The sequence below is a fragment of the Verticillium nonalfalfae genome (assembly GCF_003724135.2).
Source record: "Verticillium nonalfalfae strain VnAa140/NRRL 66861 chromosome Unknown scaffold_4, whole genome shotgun sequence".
NCBI lineage: Eukaryota > Fungi > Ascomycota > Sordariomycetes > Glomerellales > Plectosphaerellaceae > Verticillium > Verticillium nonalfalfae.
The window spans coordinates 32,239-55,137 of record NW_021167229.1 but is presented as its reverse complement, the minus strand read 5'-3'; the positions used below and the strand labels follow the sequence as shown (position 1 = coordinate 55,137).

At 55.2% G+C, this 22,899-nt stretch overlaps 4 protein-coding genes across 4 annotated transcripts; 3 read left to right on the top strand and 1 right to left on the bottom strand.

The window, feature by feature from the left end:
- Positions 1–1,117: 1,117 nt before the first annotated feature.
- Positions 1,118–3,439, top strand: D7B24_005908 (uncharacterized protein; the record flags this gene model as incomplete). The annotated part of the gene is made up of 3 exons (XM_028640053.1): positions 1,118–3,089; positions 3,141–3,279; positions 3,337–3,439. 3 exons carry the CDS (start codon positions 1,118–1,120, stop codon positions 3,437–3,439), a joined length of 2,214 nt encoding a protein of 737 aa, XP_028498917.1.
- A 1,022-nt stretch (positions 3,440–4,461) lies between these two features.
- Positions 4,462–5,396, bottom strand: PUP1 (proteasome core particle subunit beta 2; the record flags this gene model as incomplete). Its single annotated transcript, XM_028640052.1, has 2 exons — positions 4,462–5,151; positions 5,271–5,396. 2 exons carry the CDS (start codon positions 5,394–5,396, stop codon positions 4,462–4,464), a joined length of 816 nt encoding a protein of 271 aa, XP_028498916.1.
- A 687-nt stretch (positions 5,397–6,083) lies between these two features.
- Positions 6,084–11,016, top strand: D7B24_005906 (uncharacterized protein; the record flags this gene model as incomplete). The annotated part of the gene is made up of 3 exons (XM_028640051.1): positions 6,084–6,188; positions 6,247–6,901; positions 6,956–11,016. The coding sequence occupies 3 exons, from the start codon at positions 6,084–6,086 to the stop codon at positions 11,014–11,016; spliced, it is 4,821 nt and encodes a 1,606-aa protein (XP_028498915.1).
- Positions 11,017–21,221: 10,205 nt separating this feature from the next.
- On the top strand, positions 21,222–22,483 carry D7B24_005905 (uncharacterized protein; the record flags this gene model as incomplete). Its single annotated transcript, XM_028640050.1, has 2 exons — positions 21,222–22,299; positions 22,356–22,483. The coding sequence occupies 2 exons, from the start codon at positions 21,222–21,224 to the stop codon at positions 22,481–22,483; spliced, it is 1,206 nt and encodes a 401-aa protein (XP_028498914.1).
- Between the last annotated feature and the right edge of the window lie 416 nt (positions 22,484–22,899).

Here is a 22,899-nt window from a genome sequence, read left to right as displayed (position 1 = left end):
TGTTCGCCAATAACGGCCCATCGCCGATGCTCTGGCCCCTGGATTGCTAATCCTCATCCAGCCTAGCTCTGTCAACAGGCGCATGCACCTCTAACTGGGTCCGGCCAAAGGCTCCCCGTCTGGGGGGCCCAACTCGTCCATTGTGGCACCAACAGCCTCTGCAAGGCCAGTGAGAAGTCGCTACCAGTCCCTTATTCTCCAGCAACCAGTCCCGCTCCACCGGCCCCTTCCACAGCAGTCACTGGCAGCCAGCCGAACGGAGCAGGTGCAGGAACCGGTTCAGGAGGAGAGGAGTTCTGCTACATCTCGTCACCCCGTCTACCGCTGTTCAAACGCCTCCCCTCCTCGTATTCCTTCATCATCCCCCTCTCTTTCTGCTAATTGTGTTTTTTTTTCCCACTCTGACAAAACGAAGGGAGAGAGAAAGAGAAAGTGAACACCCGGAGACGTTCCTGGACGTCTGGAAACCCGTTGTTCAAGCTTGACGCCAGCCAGCTTCTTCCGTGTCCCTACCACCCCCTCCCCACGCTCATTTCCATCTGCAACAACTGAGAGAAAGATCCTGGCGCTTCATCTCAGACAAGCACCGTTGACGACACGAGCCCTCCCTAGTCTCCTTCTCCTCTGTCATCATCTCCTCAGCGACACGAAAACATACGCATCCATTACACAAACACGGCAAATTCACAACACACGCCCATTTGGCCGGTTTCGCGTCTTCGCCATTACTCGGTACACTACTCAGCCCAATATCGTGCCTTTTGGCTGTCGCGCCTTGACGCATTCTTCCTATATTGCCCGTTGCCGCACTTGCAGGGTTGACTGCAACTTGCTGTTCATGCGCGCCGTCTCAACATTCCAATCAGCCACGACCGCAGCATTTGGCCGTCGCCAAACAGTTTTCCGAATCGCCTTACCTCATATGGCTCAAGCCTCTCCCACCCCTCCCTGCCGAACTTGAGTTTGACGACATACTCAATCCAACCACCGAGACACACGTCGAACGCTACTCGAATTCCAACCTCCTTCTCGCGCGTCGCCGTGCTACAGCACTCTGTTTCTGCTCTACGATTTGACGACATTAGCCCCGAAGAACTGTATCGTTGCGACGTCCAAAATGGCCCAACGGCCAACTCTGCTCGACTTGCGCTCCAAGTCGAGCTCCTCCAACATGACTAGCGCTTCGAGACCCCTTCGGTCGCCTCGCCTTCATGTCGCTGGCGAGATCCCTCCCGAGCTCTCGCCCCTCGATGCCTTCGCCCTCCAGAGTCGCCTGCTCGCGCGCCAATTGAAAGAGAGCGACAACGCTGGTCGACGGATGAGCCGCTTGCCTCCCCTCACCACCGAAAGCCCACTCGTCATGCAAGGTCGCTCGGACTACTTCCGTTCCATGTCCCAGGATGGCATGTCGGAAGCCAGCCAGTCGCCTGAACCGCTGGATAGAGGGCTTGGCTTGATGCCAGAAGTGGAAGAAAACCTACAGCGACCGATGTCGATGCACCCGCGCATGAGTCGCATCCCCCCGACTCCCGACGATGGCGTACCGCTGCCGCCACAGCCTATGCTCGACCAAACTCGTGGGCGAACGCTGAATCACATTCGAGAAGACTCGACGAATTTTGGGGCCAGGAGGGAAGAGTCACCGACGCCGATGGAGTCCGCGCAAATGGACGAGCCGCCAAGCTCTATAGTGCCATCGCCGCGCAAAGACACGGCCGCATCGCTCCCGATGCCATCCTCATCCAACTCTCTGGTCGCTTCGCCTGAAAAGATGCCAAAGAAGCACTCCTTCGATGGACCAGGTCTAGCGCCACCGCGACCCATGTTTGTCAAGCGGCCTTCAGCATCCAGCACCATGTCTTCTCCTCTAGTACCCACTGACGAAGATGGTGTCATGAGCTCCTCCTTTCATTCGCTGCCACATCGCAAGCTATCCAGCGGCAGTGCCATGTCTAGTATGGCCGCCATCTCTCCAGCTGTCACCTCTTCACACTACCAAAGATCACCGTCTATCAGCTCTGACATTTCTGTTGCGCTACCACGGCCATCTTTCAACTTTTCGAGGCCACTGAGTCGAGCAGGAACTCCTGGTCCTGAGACACCATCGCGTCAGGCCTCGTCAGACACTCAGGCATCTTTTGTCTTGGCAGATGACACGGCGAATACGCCGATCAGCATGAATAGCGAAGGCTTCCCGGATACCCTTACTGATGACGGTAAATCTGCAGCAACGTCATACATTTATTCCAAATACACACTTCCGAGAGGCAAGAGTGTTCAAAGGTCGCTGCCACTCGAAAGTCAGCCTCCGGCATCCTTACGGTGGGAGCAGTCGACTACGCGCTCTGACAACGGACAGTCAACTCTGAGAGGCGCACCTCCGTCACCGCCTACTCGACCATCGAGCTCGTCAGAGAGGATGATGCCGGATCATATGAGCCTGGCGAAACACTCTTTTGAGCAAGGCAAGAGAAGCATGGAGCGCAATGCACTTCGCCTACAGCCGTCGCCGAACCCAAGTCGACCATCAACTGAGAGCAGCCGCGCCTCTGAGGACGAGACTAGGGGCCGCCCCTTGACCTCCCCTATGCACGACAATGCCAGATTAAAGACGGCCATCTCAGTCGCCACTTCTGACTCGGCTAGTACCGTCAAGCCGGCGAAGTCTTTGCATTCGATTGCTCCCTCGGCCGCGGATATGACGGCTGAAGAACATCTCGCCAAAGGTATTGAGTGTCATGAAAATGGATCCGTCAATGAGTCCACCTACCACCTACGACACGCCGCTAAACAGAATCATCCTACGGGCATGCTTCTGTATGCCCTCGCTTGCAGGCACGGATGGGGCATGCGCCCAAACCAACGGGAGGGAGTGGAATGGTTGAGAAAGGCCTCCGAACTCGTGAGCAATGAAATCGCAGACGATGAAGGCCAAGTCAAGCAAGGCAAGCATGTCGATGTACTGGACAGAAAGACTCGGAAAGCTCAATTCGCTCTCGCCGTGTACGAACTTGGCGTCAGTCATATGAACGGCTGGGGCATCGAGCAAGACAAAGTTCTAGCGCTCAGATGCTTCGAAATCGCTGGATGTGAGTAATTCGCCTTTGTGGTGCAAATTCGACATACTGATGGGTTCATAGCCTGGGGTGATCTTGACGCATTGGCGGAGGCTGGCTACTGCTATGCGCAAGGCGTTGGGTGCAAAAAGGATTTAAAGAAAGCCGCCAAGTTTTACAGGGAGGCCGAGTCCAAAGGGATGAGCATGGTGGGAAACAGCTGGTATGTGAATCGAGTAAAGCTGCAAGGGATACATCGTATTGATCTGACATTTCGCAGGATTCACAAGTCGAAATATAACGATGACAGCAAAGAACTGAAAAAAGTTCGTAGCAAGTCAAGAACGCGCAATATTTTCGGCATCAAGACGGGTGGCTCATGAGCTCCGCCGTCACTGCGCAAATCTTAGTGCAGCCGAAAAGCCCGCCATTTAACGGATCACGAGGAATCAACATCGACATAACCATTACCATCATACCCAGCATCTAAGGAGTTTTCAGGCGTCAGTCACCTGCGGCAGGCTGTTGACATTTGGAGTTATATGTCTGGCGGTTGGGAGCTTTGATCCGCCGTCATTATTGCCTTTATCAAGGACATACACTAAACGAGCAAAATCACGGACCCCGTCGCTGTTGCGAAACATGAGCGACTCTAGCGAGGGCTCCTGGTCTCTGTCTGTTCAGCGTTCTATTTCCTGCGTTCCTCTTGCTAAACTACTTCGTCATCAAACATACCCCTTTTCTTTCTTCCCTGTAGATGGACCATTTTAACTACATTTTGGGGAGGCTAGTGCTCATTCACCTCCGCGTTCTGCACAAAGGATTATTATGAAACAGGTAAAAGCCAGGCAAACGCCGAAGGTAAATAGTAATCCCATATATGCCAATGATTCGTATAAGATCTCTTTGTTGTACCCTCGTATGCGAATAAGCAAACGACAGCCTACCCATGCTGCTTTGGCGTGAGGCTTCAATTGAAACCCCGGCCCTTGGCTGATGTGGTTACCTCCACAAATCTTGCCGGCGTAATAGGTTCCTTACACACATGAATTAGCGGGGCACTTCAAGTTGATTTCTCCTATTTGTTGCACTAATCAACCGCTTGATCACTTGCTTGCACAGTGCAGGCCTTGGAAACAGCCCAGACAGGGTTACACTGCTACTGGTCTCGATGCTTCCAGAGAGAGAGCAGGTAGGCTTCGTCTTGCTTTAGCAGACGACGGCAACACTAGGTTTCGAAAATAGAACGAGCGCATGCACTCAGAGTGGGTCATGCCACCAAACGGTCATACCTCGAGTATATTGTCACACAGCAACCATGCATCTCAAATCACGCCTCTATTGCTGCAATTCTCATGTTCGTACAGTACAAGTGTGATCTTCGATCCGCATTGCATCATTGCACCTAAGAATCGACCTCCATAGCCTCGCCGGTGGATGTCACCTCGGTGACGCTGACGTAGCGGCCGATCTCGTTTTTCTTGATGATCTTCTCGTTGAGCACAGCCGTCGTGCCCTTGGGGAAAGCGTAGCTCTTGAGCTTGGCGCTCCGCTCGTTGGGCTTGACGAAGCCGCGCTTCAGCTCTGTCTTGTCCTGGGTGATGATGGCCACGTCAACGTTGCTGCCGGAGCCGAGATCGTTGAAAATACCGGCCTGGATGGCGTCACTGGCGAGCTTGACAGCCTCGTCGCGGGTGAGATTGGCCTTCCACTGCGTCTCGAAGACGGACATGGCGGCAAGGGAGCCGGAGCCCATGGTGACATAGGGGAGCTTGTCGGTGGAGCCGTGGGCGTGGACGGTGAACAGGTGGGTGCCTGTTGGGTCGCAACCGGCGACGACGAGGTAGGCGCCAATATGGCCCTGGTACTGGAAGAGGTGCTGCTTGAGCATGGTCATGCAGGTGACGACGCGGGGCTTGCGGCCTGTGGAGAGGGCGTGGAGTTCGAGGTTCGACGAAATGATGGCCGTGGTGAACTCGGTGTCAGCGGCGGTGCCGGCGCCGGCGCACCAAATTTGAGGAGCAATGTAGTGAAGCTTTTCGCAGTTCTTGTCGGCGACGATGGGGCCTGAAGTTGCTCTTGTATCGGCGGCGATCTGGTGGAGGGGGATCAGCGACTGTACTGAGCGACGCCTAGGAGCCGAACGAGAAGAAGGAGAGTCGAAGACGACTGAATCAGGTAATGGCGAGAGAGGGGGTGTCACGGGGGACTCACGACAACACCTCCGTCAAATATGCACCCCACGATGGTCGTTCCTGTGCTTGTCGCCTTGGGCAGGGGCACGCCACGGGCGTGGAGGGCCGCATTGCGGTTGTAGTTTGTGAAGTCGAAGCCAGGCATGATGGCAATTGCGGTGTCTCCCGCTCGGTCTATCTTTTATTTGCTGGAAGGTTGAGAGGAACCCGCGCGTCGTTTCGTCTCGCGGATGGATTGAGTGTGTCGTGGATGGCGTATTTCCGTTGAGGGCGGTCGTCGGGGAGAGGCAGCGTTGGATGACGAGGCTCAGAAGCTGCCTTCCTGCCTTCAGGCGCGGTCGCCTGGAGCTCCAGCTCACTCATGCAAGGCCCCCTGACACATCTAATCGGTTCGAGAGCATTGATTGGTGGTAGTGGGGCCAACTGCACAAATGGCCCAAGCTTCTACACGTGATAACATACAGAGCTCGAAATCTTACCTTGGCCAAGTGCGACTCTGAGCATTTCGAAGGGAACCTTAGTAGGAAACACAAGTCTTTCTTGCTATTCATGTGACCTCCCAACCTCCAATCTGTCTGACACAATACACTATTCCTTGCGCAAGTTTCCCCGTGTTTTCATGTCCTTCTAAAGATCCTTGACACAGGCGCTTCCTCTGACCAACCAGGAGCGCGCTGTTGCCTTCTCACGTCGAAGGTGCACAGGCCAACGGTCTGAACAAAAAACACCACCTCATTACATCAACGCGCTTGTCAAAACGATATCCATTAACCTCTCCCCGAATGCTAAGGGTCTCGCCAGGCCTCAATCCGCCGGCTACCTAGCAACGATCATGGCTTTTAGCAGCTTCGGGAACCAGGGCAGCGCTCCTATGGGTAGCGCTGCTTCCCCCGGTGGTGTTACCCAAGGGCCCGAACTGGAGCTCATCCAGACGGAGGTTAGTCGGCACGCTGCTTCTATCACTGCCACGGTAGGGAAATTAACAGCTTCTTTAGGTTCTAGGATTTAAGTCCATTGCCGGCGATGCGAAGCTGCAACTGACATCTCCCTGGTCCACCCCTCCTACCGATACAGCATCCCTTCTTGCCATCGCGGCGCAAAAAGGCCTTGTCGCAGCTGCCAGTCCGGACAGCATCATAGTCGCAACAACCGATTCAGTGCGTAAAGCTTTCGATGGAGAGAAGCAAAGCGATTCAGACGTCCGGTTATTTGAGCCCCAGCTCAAACTTCCCTTGTCTATGCGTGTTTCTCAACTGGCATTTACCGCGGACGAAACATATCTGATTCTCTCTGCTGAGAGCGGCGGTGGCTTGGCCGTTTATGAAGTCCAATCTCTTCTCCGAGGCAATACGCAAACGGCGTTTGAGCTTTCGACGAATGGCGAGACACTGCGCGCTCTCGTCCCGAACCCTACACCTGAAAAGGCAGAGCTTTGCGCCATTGTCACCACGAACGGCGGCTTGCACATGGCAAACTTGAAGGAGCGTCAGATCAGCAACCCGCTTAAGACACAAGTCAGCTGCATCAGCTGGAGTACGAAGGGTAAACAACTAGTTGCCGGCTTGGCAGATGGGACAATCCATCAGATGACTCCAGAAGGAGAGGCCAAGGCCGAGATTCCTAAACCGCCCAGTGTCTCCAATGCTCATGGTATGTTATTGATGAACACTTGAAGGTTTACTCGTCGCGCTAACCTTCCGGTAGTTGCGTCCCTCACCTGGCTTGAGAACCACGTTCTGCTTGTTATTCACACCAATGCGACTGAAACACCTCCGTTGTCAACATATCACATCATCAACAGGCAGCCCCCTTCATCTTTCACCTTCCAGAAGCTCACCGATCCTGTCGATCCGTTCGGCGCTGACAAGGCGCCACATCACTCTATCCTCAGGTTGAAGGACTTCCCGCCAGACCTGCAGGACCTCCTTATCGTCTCTTCCACAGCGTCGCCCGATATTGGTCTTCTCAGCAGGTCAAAAAAGGCCTTGACTCCGGACAAGCCAGCCGATGCAATCACAAACGTTTTCACCACTACTGAACTTCTTGACGACTCGAAGCGAGCTCAATTACCCATGAGCGAATCATTTGATAACACGGTGCCCATCGGTGTCAGTCTGGACCTGTCCAGTAAAGAAAAGGTATACAAACCTCTGCCGGCAGATGAGGAAATTGAGGACTCGCCTGGCCCGCTGCCTGGGTACTGGGTTCTCAACAACGAGGGTGTTCTTTGCTCGTGGTGGGTCGTGTATGAAGATTCCATCAGACACGGAACTTCGTACCCCGGCATTGGCACAGGTGAAACTCCTGTAACCATAGCCAGTTCGGCGCCTGTATCCGCCCCTGCGGCGACTGTGGTGCCGCCTGCGTTCGGGACCACATCTACTACTACTCCTTCTGCTTTCGGCTCCAGCAACACGCCTGCCTTTGGGTCTCCCGCCCCCGCCTTTGGGGGTGCGTCTGCGCTTGGATCAAAGCCATCTCCATGGGGTACATCGCAGAACTCAGCACCCGCTGCCCAAGCTCAATCTGCACCAGCATTCGGCAGTAGCTCCTTTGGAAGCGGTCCTTCTTCTTCCACGCCTGCCTTTGGCCAGACGAGTGCCATTGGTTTCGGCCAGTCGGCTCAACTTGGTGCGAAGAGCTCGCCCTGGGGCACGTCCGCCAGCGCTGGAGGTGCTGCAGCTTCGGGCTCTCCTGCTTTCGGACAGTCTGGGTTTGCGAACAAGGGCACCTTTGGCAGCAACACAAATACAAACGGGCCTTCTGCGGCAGCTTCAGGAGGCTTCGCCAGTTTTGCCGGATCGAGTGGGTTCGCCTCGGCCGGGGCCAGCACCAACAATGGTGGAAGTATCTTTGCGAGCAACAAGCCTGCGTCTGGTTCCCCCTTTGCCTCATCAACAAAAGCTGATACTGCCTTCCCCGCTCCCAACACAACCAGTACAAGTCTTTTCCAGAAGTCGGAGCCTTTCAAGCTACAAAGCTCTTTCAAGCCCGATCCGTCGCAGAAAGATAATGACGAGAAGCAACCCCCGAGTGGCTCCTCTTTGTTTGGCAATGGTTTCGGTGCCGCTCTTGGTGACGCTGCCAAACAAACTTCGTCAAGTGCGCAGTCGACATCCCAGGCGACACCCCAGACCTCCCAGACAACAACAAGGTCACCCTTTAGCACGACCGGCACCGAGGCTCAGCAACCAGTCAAATCACCATTTGGTACAGCGAATGCTGAGCCTCAGCAGCCGACCAAGTCACCATTCAGCATGAGCAATAACCAAACAGAGCCAGCCAAGTCGATATTCAGCCTAGGAAGCACCCAGCCCAGCCAAAGCAAGTCAATTTTCAGCACTGGCAGTACACAGCAGAAGTCACAATTTAGCCTCGGCGGCACCTCTCCGGGCGAAACATCCAAGTCGCCATTCAGCCTTGGCGGTGAGCAAAAGAAGTCGCCGTTCACCCTCGGCGGTGAGCAGAAACAATCACCATTCAGCCTTGGCGGTAGCACAGCTTCTGAAGCAAGCAAATCGCCGTTCAGTGTTGGCAACGGCGTTAAGTCTGGGCAACAGAGCAATCCGTTCAGTATCGCCAACTCACAGTCTGCTTCGCAAAAGTCTCCCGCAGGCCGTGAAAATGATGATGTTGCCGAACCACCCAAGTCTCCATTCAGCCCCCCTGAGCTTCAATCGACTACGCCTACTACAACACCTGCGCCCAATCGATTCGTTCCCTCCGAGACCCCTGCAACGGCTCCTAAGAGCAGCATCTTTGCCGGCTTCTCTTCCACCACAACCAGCAGCAGTGGCAATTTGTTCAAGACACCCCAGCCGTCGTCTTCCATCTTTGGGAGCAAGCCCCCACAGATCAAAGTCGAGGAAGATGCACCGCTGCCCCCAGAGTCAACCAGCAGGAATGCCTACCCCATCGGAGATTCTTCATCTGGGACCAATACGGACGGTAGCAGTAAGTCTGTTTTCAAGGGAGACAGTGCACCACTTCCCCCCGACTTCACCACCACGCCCAAGTCGGCGCAGAACCGTGTCCCTGAAACCTCGCCGCTTCCTGCAGACTCTATGGCCACGCCACGGCCGCACCCAGCAAATTCGGAACAGAATGATTCGTCAGAGGGCTCGTCAGATAGTTCTCCCGTAAGCTCCGTCGAGGAGGATGCGCCCCTACCTCCAGACTTTATCTCCAAAGCTACGTCCCGAGGCCCGTCGACGATCCCTGCGGCGCCAGAAGACGGGAGTGACAGCGATCTTGAAGATGATGTCGAGTCCGAGGGCAGTGGTATCATTGTAGGCAAAGACATGAGTCCTTCATCTACTGGCCTCACAGCAACCCCTGGGTATACGCCGCAAAGCTCCTTTGGTGGCATTGCGGGAAACGCGTTCTCTACATCCCAGGCACAGTCCGAGAGGCCCCGCGGTCTTTTCGGGGAGATGAGGCGCACTGGCCCAGTATTTCCTCAACCAAACGCTACAAGCCCTCGGTCTCCCAGTCCAGTAAGAACGGCCATCCCTCACAGGATGTCGCAGCTGAATGCATCCCGTTCAGTCAGTGCTCCTGGCATGGCCTCTCAGCTTCTGAGTGCTTCACAAAGAGGTGGGTCCATGGGCATGTCTACTGTTGCTAGCAGACCGGAGGAAGACCCTCAACTCAAACAGCAAAGGCTAGCTCGCTCTCGTCGCGAGGCCGAAGAAACGAAGGTTTTGGAAGACGAGGAAGACGATGAGATTCAGGCAATCCTCTCCTCGGATATCGAACCAACTCTTGTTATAGACGACTTCATTGCCCATACAAATGCCGTGCCGTCAGCCCAAGAGACGATTCCTTCTCAAGTGGAGGCGGTATATCGTGATATCAACTCCATGATCGACACACTCGGTCTGAATGCGCGATCGCTCTCAGCCTTCATTCAGGGCCACAGACAGAACTACAAAGAGGGTGGACGAGATAAAGAAGACCTTGAAAATGCAGACGACTGGGTTCTTTGCGAGCTTGATGAGCTCGGTGAGGTTATCGAACGGGACCTGACCCAGGACCTTGAGGACAGCAGAGTACGGGACGTAGAGGAGAAGCTCGAAGCATGCCAAGATTTGTCAAAGGAGATGTCACGCCTGCGTACGAAGCAGGGAGATCTGAAAAAGCTCATCATGATCAAGGTCGACCCTGACCAAGCTGAGGTCAGTCGATCCATGCCTCTGAGCGCGGAACAGGCATCACAGCAAAGCGAGCTACGTCGCCAATACGCCACCTTCTCGAAGCACCTCGCAGAAGCCGAGGAAGCTTTGACACTGCTTAAAACGAAGCTTGCTTCCTTGAACAGCGCCTCTGGAAAGGGTGGCCAAAAGGTGCCTACTGTTGAGGCCGTCCTGCGTACGATTAACAAGATGACGAGCATGGTTGAGAAGCGATCTGGCGATATCGATGTGCTGGAGAACCAGATGCGCAAGTTCCGTTTCGCATCTGCGAACAGCCGCGAAGGGTCTCCCTTGACGACGCCACAGAAAAACAACCGCTCTGTCATGTTCTCCCCCGATCACCTTCGCAGCGAGTCGCCCCGCAACCCACGCAACTCACTCATGTCTTCGGTCATGTCTTCTGGCGGTCGAAGCACGACGCCACGGAAGAAACTGAGCGGCTTCAGCTCGGATGAGAAAAGCGAGCTCATGGGCAAGCGTGCGAAACGGCAGGCAGTGCTCGATAAACTGAAACTTAGTGTGCAGAAGAATGGTGTACAGCAGTGGCCGATGCCCGACGATACTGAGTAGGATAGTTCCTAGGCTATGGGAGGGCATATGCCGAGTATTGTGATAGGACGGCGAATGTAATATCCCCCTTGCTAATGCTGACAGGAGGTTGGAGTACATGGCAGTAATCAAGGGTATGAAAGATCAACAATATTGACAGGCCGATCTGTAAAATGCCAAATGCGCCAGCGTGTGTACCATGGGGAGCTTGTCTTGACGTGATTGTATCTTTTCCAACAAGTCGGCCAAGAGCTGCGGCTGTTGTCTGCTCCGGTAGACGCCGTTAGCACAACACAAGGCTGACGCGGATGTCGTACATCTCATAGGAGGCATAATGGATGGGTAGACCCTGCACATCTATAACCTCAGGTGCTGGATGGATGAATAATCGTCCGAGATAGATATTAGAAGAGCAAGTGTCCTCCATTCATCGTGAGTTTGAATTGAAGTATGCCACTTACAAGCCCTCAGTAAGATCGCACATGCGTTGAGCTAATCTCTACATTTTCACGACTTCTACATCAAATTAGCTCAACAAGGCTTCAATGAACACGTTATTACCAATCCCTACGGGAGAGATTGGCCTAGCAAACAAATGTTGTGTACAATTGAACCCGTTATCTGGTCAATCAACCGTCCAGACCGGGCAAATGCTAGTGGGTCAAATCGCCCTTCTGTTATATTCCATCAAACGCCTGCCTTGGAGAACGAGAAGCCATCAATTTCCGAGGCCAGGGTGCATTGAAGCATGAAGCGTACGCCTACGATGTATACCAATTTTGTTACTGCGTAGTATATGCACCCGCTGGATATCAGCACAAACTCTCTTGCGGTACCACGTGAGGCCGCAAGCGAATTGGCACAATGTGTCCAATAATGACAGCAACCAACTGGCCTTCATCCCAGTTCTACGATAACCCAACGCGACTCAACGTTTAGCCAAGGCGGAGATGCAGACATCAAACTCGCACAAGCTTTACACACGAGGGCACGAAGCACCAGTAAAAGCACATGGCGCGGCTGTAACCGCTCACGGAAAAGGGGCGTGATTATCCTGAGGTGAATGGCGATCCACGGAGCCTTACCAGGTGGCAGGGACGGGATGAACAGGAGATTTGCCCATCATGGACTCAGACGAAGACAGCCGCGACTCAGGCAGACGTCGATCGCCCGCAACTGCCGTAGACTCCAGCCTAGCGACTCAGGTGTGCATTTCTTTCACGTGCTAGCTGACCGGGCGGTGGTGTCGATGTAGAGCAGCCAGCCTCGAGTAGCGGTACATCAATGTTTGTCTTGCTCTCTCGTTCTTCATACTTGACTCAAACAGTCGTTTTTACTCTCTGCCGGGATAGACGGCTCAACCTAATCAGGGGCCTGGGAAGCAGATGAGTGGCCGCCGCTGTGTGGCAGTGCGTACTGTTTGTTTCGGCGCTTCTCGGCCAAACAGCTCGTGGACATATCCCCTTGAAAGGGGGCCGCCTTAGCCTGCTGCTGGTGCTGTCCAGGGCAGGTACAGGAAAAGTCAGATGGCGGGCGCCTCTTTCCCCCAGCTGTGTTAGGCGCACTGAGCTCATATCCCTGGTGAGACACCTGTCCCCCAGGTCCGGTTGCAGCGAGAAAAAGACTGAACAATCGGGCAGACTGGGTTGCCGTGTCTCAGAATATTCGGGACAAGCCAAGGGTCAACGCCTGAATGGAGGTGACGAAGATGGCATACCTTGGTTTATTGCTTTGCCCTGCACTGACGGTCCGTTGTCGGGGTGTTCAGACGAGTCGGAAGACACTGCGCGTATTGATGCGCCAGTGGAATATGTGCAAGTCAGAATGGCGGCGCACTTGCTTGCATGAATGCATGACAGTCAACGTCGGAGATGCTCAGCCTTGCAGTCTGATGGGCAGTCTGGTGGGCATTCTTCCTGTCAATAACGCCAGGTTGCAATATGATGTTCACCTCATGACGCATCATGTTTCGACCTGTAACAGCATAGAGAGCCCAAGACACGTTGATCTCCCTGATGAGTGGGCTGTTGCGCCGGGATGTCGTCGTGGATGTCGCGTGCAGTGTCGTGTCTGTCCATCGTACGCTAGAATGTACTGACGTTGGTGGCGTGGGGTCTCAGAAGCTGTCCCAGACCATCTTCTCGATCGATGTGCTCTAAAAACTGGTAGTCGCAGCGTTCATGGCGACAAACTCTTCGTGTTGGGTCGATCCCTCTTCAACGAATGGCGGTTGTCAGGGGAGCGTCTCTCATATCGTCACGTGATCCGTCAACCGCACATTCTCGTGGTCGAAAGCGGTCCTTGATCACATCCCAGGTCCCGTGTGGTAGGCGATCTTCAGGGCTGGTCGCGAGGTTGAATGCAGTTGGAAAAAGCCACTCAGGGGAGAGGGAATCATTCAGTTAAGTAGACGACAAAGAGAGGCAATGGGCGTTGTCGGGCGTTCTCGCGAGGAGTTTGCTGTCGTTTCAAATGGAGGGCGAGACCAGTCCATATGATGTCACTGACGACTCGAAACATCCCACGATCGTAACGCGGCCAATTGTAGGCAAGGTCCCTATAGCTTTTAGGCAGCGAATTCGCGGATCGCAACTGCCCTCAACCTCCTGGGTATTCCTTCTTTCTATGAGAAGCAGCCGAAAGCGCGCTCGCCAGGATGCAAGACTCTCCCATCGATCGGCAGCTTCTCTGACACCTGCCAACTACGCCCAATGTACCTGCCTACCCAACAGATACCTACAAGCCAAGAAGGGATATGGCGACTGCTTCAACATGCCAACGAGATTATGCATGTCTGGCCCTCGCATGATTTGAAGAAGGGGGTAGGAGGTCATATTGTCACGTTAAGGATTCAAGGACAGTGGTAGCTGATGTGTTTGCGTCTGCTTGATTTTCGATTCGCGGCGCTGAGGGAGAACCTGGCCTACCTTAGTTCAGGCACAAGCTTGAGTACCACCAGCATCGTTACCGAAAAGAACCAACAACTATCGCTGCTTGAAGAGAAACGCCACTCTCTATAACACCGTCTGGGTACCTTGGATTGTAGGTCAGCCTCAAGTCTACGCCCGATGTACCTGGAACCGAATCACCACATCCAGGAAACCACCTTAGTCCCATGGCATGGCATCTGCTGAATTGGGTACGGGGTGCTTTTCGCGTGAGCGCATCCGGACGACGTCGCTACATCTCTCGGGTGCTGGCTGCTTAGTGCCTTCGGACCATTTCCGACCAGCCTTGCCTGGCTTGACTCGGTCTGAAGCAGACAAAGATGGCTTCCCAGACGCGCGTCCGCATCTTCACTGACCCACCAGCTGCTCTTGGAATTGAGCCCGGTCACTCACTACGCCACCCAGTCATTCAGCAACGAGGCAGCGACGGCACGCCAAAATCGGGCGCATGAGGGTCCGGATGCCTGTCGAACTGGGCAAGTGAATAGAGCAAAGGAAAGTGTCGTTTAAGACGGCCCGACAGCTGGGCAGCGCCATCCCGCCAGGTCCGCCTCCCCGTTACCATGGGAGGGCGAGTCATTGCCTGTACTGGCCGCTTAAGAGAGAGCTGTCATGTGGTCCGAGTTGATGGACAGCCGCGGGGACCCCTGGACATCACGACCTCACTCGTCATGCGGAGCCCACAACCAGTATCGCGAGCCCCTCCCACGCCTGTCTTGTTTCCGGACAATTTACTGTTGGCGTCAGGTTTTCGTCGAGAGACACGGAAAGCAGGGGAGAGCCGCCTCATCTGCAATACGACAAGAAACGGCCAGTGATCATTCAAGCCCCTGTGGGTCGTGCAGAGGTAGGGTCCAATGTTCGCCTTCACTGACTTCGAACGTGACCCATCCTTGGGGAACCCTGTTGATTCTGAGACGACCCCTTGTCGCATGGCAGGGTATCTTGAGATTGTCGAAAAGACTTTGCAAGCATCCAGTGAAGGCTCTCGGGTCTCGCGCAAGCTTCAAGGTCTTGTGCAGACCATTTACAGATGTCCTCATCTTAACGATAAATTGCATCGGCAGAATGGGAAGGCAGCTACATTTCGGTTTCTCGCCGCGTCTCTTTTGGGACACTCTGTGGAGGTAGGGGCATTTGCGCCGCTGTCGTCTGATGATAAACGATGATGATATCAAAATCACCAGAGAACCATGCCAAAATTCAGTTCGACGATTGAATAAAACTACTGAAGCATCAAGGGCCAGTGCCGTCAGATCGGATCGTCAAAAGCCACCATCCCGTCAATGCTCTCGACCCGGCAGCTGGCAGTTACGATCTCTGTTGTTTAGGATTCACCACCGGCGTTGCATCCCGTGAAGCTGTCAGTCGTAGGGACCCCACAGAATCGACATGATCGTCCATCATTGACGCCTGGCGTACCGATAAGGATGTTTCGTTTCTTGCAGCAACCCACGATGCTACGCTGTGGCTGTCCTGGGCTCTTGGACATTAGTCTTGCCTGGTCATGTGCCGGGCCCAGCTTGCCATCGAGTCAAAGGATCGGCACCATCATTTCGTCGGGTATCTGAATAGAGGCATTGTGGCATCCCGAAATCATTGCCCCTCTTAAACTATCACCCGCATATCCAGGACCGGCTCTGACTCTGGCCAGGGCTGGAACGCAAGCCTGCCATGTCCTATTTATGCCTTGACAGTCCGAGAGTTAAACGACTGGTGCGGATGAGGTCCCGCATCATTGGCTTCGACGCCGTCAGTCAATAGCTGCTGGCTTGGCTCGAACCCCTTCTTGGTTCCTGCAAGCTTCGTGACGGGTGCTATCAAGTACACCAACCAGTGTGGCGGCACGAAGCAAGCATCTGCCGGGTCAGCCTTGACGACGTTGACGTGCTATTGAGTAAAGATTTCCGAAATTCCCCTTGCGCCCCGTCTGTTCTCACCCTGTCAACTATGATCGGCGACCTCGAAGGGCTCTCCAACGGCCTTGGAGCATGGGTGCCCGGGTCTAGCGTGTTTCATGTGTCTAAATCAGGCTTACGGCTACAAAGCGATGGCCTGAAAAAGCCTAGCTGGCCGGGATTCGAGATGAACGCACCAGACATCTCGAGGATGGACGCTCCGGCACTCTCGCCCCCCCACCTTGTGCCCAAGTGCCCAAGACCCAGACTGCTTTTGCTTGGATGACATCTGTTCAACCCGCTAGACCACATCTAAGGATTCACGACAAAATGAAATATCCAAGACATGAAAGCTACGGTGACATCGGGGCAAGATGCTAAACCCGTTCCATCTCGAATGGATGGTTGTGTGTCGCCTACGAAACTGCGCTTGTGTACGGCCATTTCCGGATAGTTCAGAGAGGATACACTACGAGGGTGTTGACAAGGCGGTCACAGACACTGACGGCCATGTTGACGGTCGCCCCCCCCACAATCACAACGGCAATCCGGGGGCCTCTGTGCCAACCAAGAAGAGTGCATCGGTCAACCCCTCCATAGGGATGTTAAGAGCACTAGGTCGCGCGGGATTTCGTCAACACGACCGGATGTCAGCGCACCCGGACTGTTTCCGCCATTGCCAAGATTTGATGATGGGGAATAGGGACGAATATGTTCTAGCCGGACTTGAGGAAATGGCGGGCGCACGGCCGACATTGAAAAAAGTATCCCGGTGGCACGTCTGCGCCATGCATGGTTGCGAAGTAGATGGCAAAGACGATGAGAAGACCGACCCAACTCCCAAGCCTCGGCGTCGTATCGTGCACTTTCGCGCATATTGATGGCACATTCGGTCCGCAACTCTAAGACATGGCTGCTGGCCGTGGTCTTGCGAAGGGGGGTATGGTGTCAAGCTCTGTCAGGGCGCCCTTTTCCCGCGCCTTCCTTCTTCATCTTCATCGCATTTGCATTCAGCCGCCACGAAGAACAGAGCAGGCATGAGCATGCCACCATTGGTGGCATTTCGGGTCGGCAAAAAAGCGTTGTTGGCAAAGGCGCGCGTGTGCTCTTCCGCCGCCCCGTCTGTTGTGCGCTAAAGATGGTGTCATTGGCGCTGAACTGGCTCTGGAGAGCACAGGGTAGACTCGGTACAGGTACATCACGTATCCCTGCCGCACCGTTCGGGGCCTGCAGCGGTAAGGCCAGCTAGTGCGGCGCCACTCCCATCATCCATCATCTCACAGGACGACGAAGAGGCCTAGGGTGGGTCCTCTCCAAGACGCTTGCTTTTTGGCGGATATCGGTTCAGTCAAGTACCGAGAGAGACAGAGAGAGAGAAAGAAAGAGAGGGAACCGAGCGAAAGAGAGACGTTGGGCGTGAAAGCAGGTTGGATGATATCCTCGGTTCTGCAGGACCCATTTTTACCATTACGCATCGTCTACGCATCGTGGACCAGAACCTACCGAGACAAGACGGCCTCCAGAGCGGGCTGACCTGCCCTGCACATCCAGGTTCGCTGGTACTCTTAACATGGTACCAGCGACCAGCGACCAGCGACCAGCGACCAGCGACCAGCGACCAGCGAATTGTCGTCGGAGCTCGGAGTAGCGCCGTCGGCGCCCAGACGAGGGTGCTCCGGCGACCGGACGGGGCAGGCCCGATCAAGCAGACAAGGCCATGTTAGATCCTCACAGTCATCTCAATGCGTTGACAAATACCGCCGCAAAGGGTTCGATGCAACATGATGAGGCAGCAATTTCGGATACCTCGACGGGACTGCCACTGGGCGTTCATGTAGGGGCTTGCACGTCAATAGGATCACAATGGGCTTTTGGGCGAGATGCGGTGCGATGCAACGCGATGCGACGCGACGTCAAAACGGTTCAGCTCACTACGTCAGACGAAACCCACCACGATTGAAGGAAGCAAGGCAACAGGCAAGGCTGCGGAGGTGACATGATTACCTCATGTCCCAGCGTCATTGTTCCCAGGCGCACCAAACTGTCCCCCAGTCGAGCTACTGGACTGGCGGGGCGGCCATCCTATGCGGTGCGCTTGGAATGAGCTCCCTGTTTCCCCAATCTGCAGTCTGTACAAGAACACGATGCTTGTCCATCAGACACATCGGGAGTAAAGGGCAGGCAGCTAAGTGGAGTGGTGGGCGTGCGAGAAAGATACCCAGGGTACGGATGGCAGTGATGCCGTCGCTTCGCGCTGGGACTGTTGATGTCACTGTTGACCACCGTAGGCAAGGCTGCCTGTTGGACCCCGGTTCACCGATGTCATGCCCCGACCCGACACGAGAGGTGCGCGCCAGTTTTTCTTTCGTCGACAGGTCAAAAACAGCCTGTAACAGCAACTCAGTACATGCGAGCACTGCCACCGCCCCCCCGTTCGGGGAACAAGCTTTCAACTGGCATCTACTGCCGCATCACACCGCATTCCCTTTTCCCCGAACGATGAGCCCGTTCAGTCCACCGCATCAGCGTCTGGCTGGCTGGCTTTTAGAGCCCCCACATCCACGTCCCATGTCGCACACAACAAGTGGATGCGTGCCAGCCATTGGAAATTGGCTGATGACACAACGGGCGGGCAAAAGCGATGGAACCTAGCGGAGGGGATGCGACGCCAGAGGGGACGCCAAAGGGGGGCCCAGCGGCGATTGAGGGGGGGGGGGGGAAGGTCGGTCCCCTACGTGAACAGTGACAGCAACAGTGAGTGAGCGAGAGAGAGAAGGCCCCAGTGTGGATGCTGGGCGGCGTTTGTTTCAAGAAGGTGCGCCCCTGCTCCCACCGACGTCATTCTACTGCATCAACGCCCCCGTGACCCCACTCTTCTGCCAAAAGCCCTATCCTCACACTTGACCTTTTCTCGATGCTCAGTGGCAGGCAGTACGTCTGTGGAACTCTCTTTCCCATCCTTGCCGTCATCCGCATCCACATTCATCCTGTCCATTCCCCCACTCGACTTTTTTTTAATCCACCACATCGCGCATCACGCTGCCACACTGAACCAGAGAGACAGGCCCCCGAGAGCCCCAGGCTATCACTGGGTGTCCAACGTGCCCACTACGTAGCTGTGGCTAGGATTGAGGGAAAGAAACAGCGACAGTTGCAGGTGGATGGGCTCCTATGCAGCCGATGCCACGCAGACATGCCAATCCTGCTAGTGGTGAAAGAATCACATTTCTTGACAGCGCATGCTTCGACGGAGGAGGGGGTTCTTTCCAGAGTGCGTTCACCTTCGTTAGAAGCGCACAGGCGTCGCTGACGAGGGGGGCTTGCAGCGGCGGGAAACAGACACCCGGCCGTGGCTTTGCCCCATTCCGTCCTGTGGCCCCTCAACTTGACCTACGGGGCGGCGGGCATGCGACCAACAGCGCTGTCCATACGTCTTCACACACATCAAATTCCTGCTGCCAGTCAGTCAAAGTTGCCCCTAGTTGCCTTGCCCGTCTAAGCTCAGAGCTATCCCGCATTTACCACATCGTCAACGCCACTCCGAGTCAGGGCAGCGATGCGCCTCAAGCCGCCACGGTTGAAACGTCAGACCCTGCATATTGGTCTCCATCAGAGATCAGGGAAACACGATCCAGCGGCTTATTTGGTACTGGCAGGACGCTGGTCCCGAAGATGGGCATGGGTTTAATGGATTGAGGAGACTACGAGACGCCATGTTCTTCCCGACATGAATCAACAGCAAACGATATTGGCACTCACCCTCTAATGTCAGCCATTTTGCCGGTCCCCGTACTGGGGCGGCTGCACCGAGCACGGACAGGTCGAAAAATGACTGTTTTACGGCCCCAACCAAGCAAGCTGGAGGAGCAGGCATGAACAAGCACCAGCCAGCGCCAGCGCCAGCGCCAGCACCAATACCGACGCTGCTACCGGTACCGGTACCCCCAGCTTCATGTCCCTGTCCCTGCGGACCCTGGGCGCCTCTCGAAAGAAACAGACATCCCCCCCCCCCTCTCCTCCCCGTCGCTGGACCCTTCCTCTTTTCGCCTCTCCACCACACCCCCCCCCCCTCTTCCCCTTCCTTCCGCTCCACTGCACCTATCCCCTCTTTTCCCAAACCCCTATCCCTGTCAGTGGCCTCGCTGTTATGGCGACCCCCTTCCCTCGACCCACCCCATTCAGCGTCCACAGGAAGACCGACATCATAGCTTCGATGTGTCTCTCCCGCGCACATTCGCCCGCCCTTCTGGCAGTTGGGTTTCTCTCTGTCGTCAGTCGTCACTCCTCAAAGAAAAGCCCGGCCACCACGAATGTAAAAGCCTTGTTCCCTCGCCTCCCTCCACGCCAGCGACCCAATTTTTACTCCTGATCCTCATGATCATCATCACGCCGTTGACAACCAAACTAGACATCTCAAACGGCTTCCACTCCTACTGTACCCTCAAGTACCATTCTCACATTTGCGTATCACGTCCTCCCCCACCTCAACGTTGTACGCCTCCAGCGACTCTACGACTGTGAGCCAGCCTTGCTGAACGACAAGCCATCTCTCAACATCAAATCCTAACGGGGCTGCTCTCCATCGACCATCACATATTGGTTCCCAGTAGTGGCACGCCCACAAAATCCCACAAACTCGTCGGACTTGACCAGGTCAATTTATTACCTCCCTACTCTACTTCTTGAACGACCCACGTCCAAACACACTCGTCATCTATTCATACGACTGTCGAAGACGACGACTGAGAAAAAAAAAGGACCCCCAAAAAAGGTTGTTTTACTCGAGGAACAAGGCGCGCAAAGCAACCTTGACACCCACCATTCCATCCCCTGGCAACCTGGTCTCCAATCTGAGCCAGCCTGCGACCCTACCTAATCGCCCCAAATCCCTGCCACCTCGGCCTCTCTTCTACGGGACATTGCTCTGTCGATCTCCCTGAGTCGGAGCCGTCACAGCTTCTGCACCACTCCTCTTTGCCCCTCCCACCCCAAAAGGCAGCGAACGGACCAAAGGGCGATCTCCACCACCCCATGTCCCGCTGACCAGTGTGCGACAAGCTTCAGACGACTTGCTTCCCAGGCCTCTCTCTCTCTCTCTCTCTCCTGGATCCGCCCAAACCACTGGCCTCAGCTTCTACTGGTGTAGTGCCTGTGTCAGTAGTCCACTGGTTCACACTTATACCTCGCTGATCCCCCATCTTCAACACCTCGTTGGAAAGGAGATCTTCCATCCCATCTGATCTGTGTACTTGGCCTCTCACCAACATATTGGACGCGCTCTCTTGATCAGCATACCTATCTACCTCTCTCTACCCATCTACCCACCAATCTTTCTGTTCCTGGAAGAACATCTTCCCTTACCTGAACGACGTCCATCATCATGACTATGACACTGGACTCATCACAACAACGATTCGGCCCCTTGAACTTGGACCCGATGTCTTCCTACCAAGCTTCCTCCTCCGCTGCCCCCCAGTTCTCCAATCCTTGGGGTTCCTCTTCGTCACCGCCCAACAACAGCCATGCTCTGTACGTCAATGGCCACCAGGGCCTTCACCCGGGTCTCGGTCCCCTGGACAGGGCGCATGCGCGCGCCAGCACCAGCAGCTCCGCGTCGTCCCTTGGTTCCTACGGCCAGATTCCCGTCACAGCAGCTTCAGCAGGTAGCCTCCCCATGGCAGACCCTCTGCCCAGACCGGATCTACTCACACTTCCTCAAGATGTCATGAGCATCAGCCGGATGCACGCAACCACCGCCGCCCCTTACACAGACGCCAGCAGCAGCTACGCCTCGTCCGCGTCTCCAGTCAACGCCTCTTACACAGCATCCCCCGCACCCTACGAGTCTATGGGTTACGCCCCAGCACCGCCCGTGAGGTCGGCCTTTGCCCTTGCTCCTGAGCACGACCACTCCAGGAGATTCTCACACCCGTCAGTACCCTCTGCCTCGCCATACGGCGGTCCCGATTCGACAATGATGTCCAGACCGCAAAGAGCATCATTGATTGACTTTGACCACAGAGGGATTCACGACGAGAGGAGGAGTTTCGCAGACGCCATCGATGCCGGCCACGGCATGCTGGCCATGAGCCAGGAGACACCGCGACCCATCTATGGCACCCGTACCGACAGGAGCTCGCAAGACTCCTACGGCTTCCCCTCCACCCACTCCACTAGCTCGTCCGTCTCTTCGGCTGGCGGGTTTGGAAACTACTATGGCGCAGACTCCGTCAGCGACTACTCAACGTCCGACATTGAGTCGGTCACGTCTCGCACCCTACCCCGCCCTCACGGCCTCCTGAACCAAGCTCCGCCAGCTCCCCAGTCCATGATGGGTCAGTTCAGTTCCAAAGTATCTTCGAGCACGCAGAAGAAGCACAAGTGCAAGGTGTGCGACAAGCGCTTCACGCGCCCCTCATCACTCCAAACACACATGTACAGCCACACTGGCGAGAAGCGTACGTTGCCCCTGTTCCTCCAGCCCTCTATCGACCACGGCACTAATATTGGACAGCGTTTGCATGCGAGGTCGAAGGATGCGGCCGTCACTTCTCCGTGGTCTCCAACCTTCGCCGTCACAAGAAGGTACACAAAGGCGATGCGAGGTCCGAAGCTGGCTCCGAGGATCATCAGTCCGACTAAGGCATCACCGTGTCACTTTCCCACATCAGCGAGGATCTCTTCGCACGAGACCACGACCTTTCCTCATCAAGTTATGATCGTCCATTCTGGGGCCCCCTTTCCTGCTGGGGCCCCTTGCATTTCCAGCCTCTTTGCCCCCTAGGGCGGCGGTGCAGTGAACGCGCCAGTCGCGTGCGCGATCACTGGTCACCGCTCTCTGTTTACAATACGTTTCTCTACCTTCGTTCCCGCTTTCCCATCCATATTTGGCGCCTACAAAATCACGAAGACAAAAGTCGCTTTTCGGAATAACAGGCAATGGAGTGGACGGGGTCTTAATATTTGTTCTATATGCACGCAACCCGACAGTAGATGGGACTGTCGGGCTCCTTTCGAGGTTGTACACAGCACGTCCCACTCCAATTAGGTGAATGAGA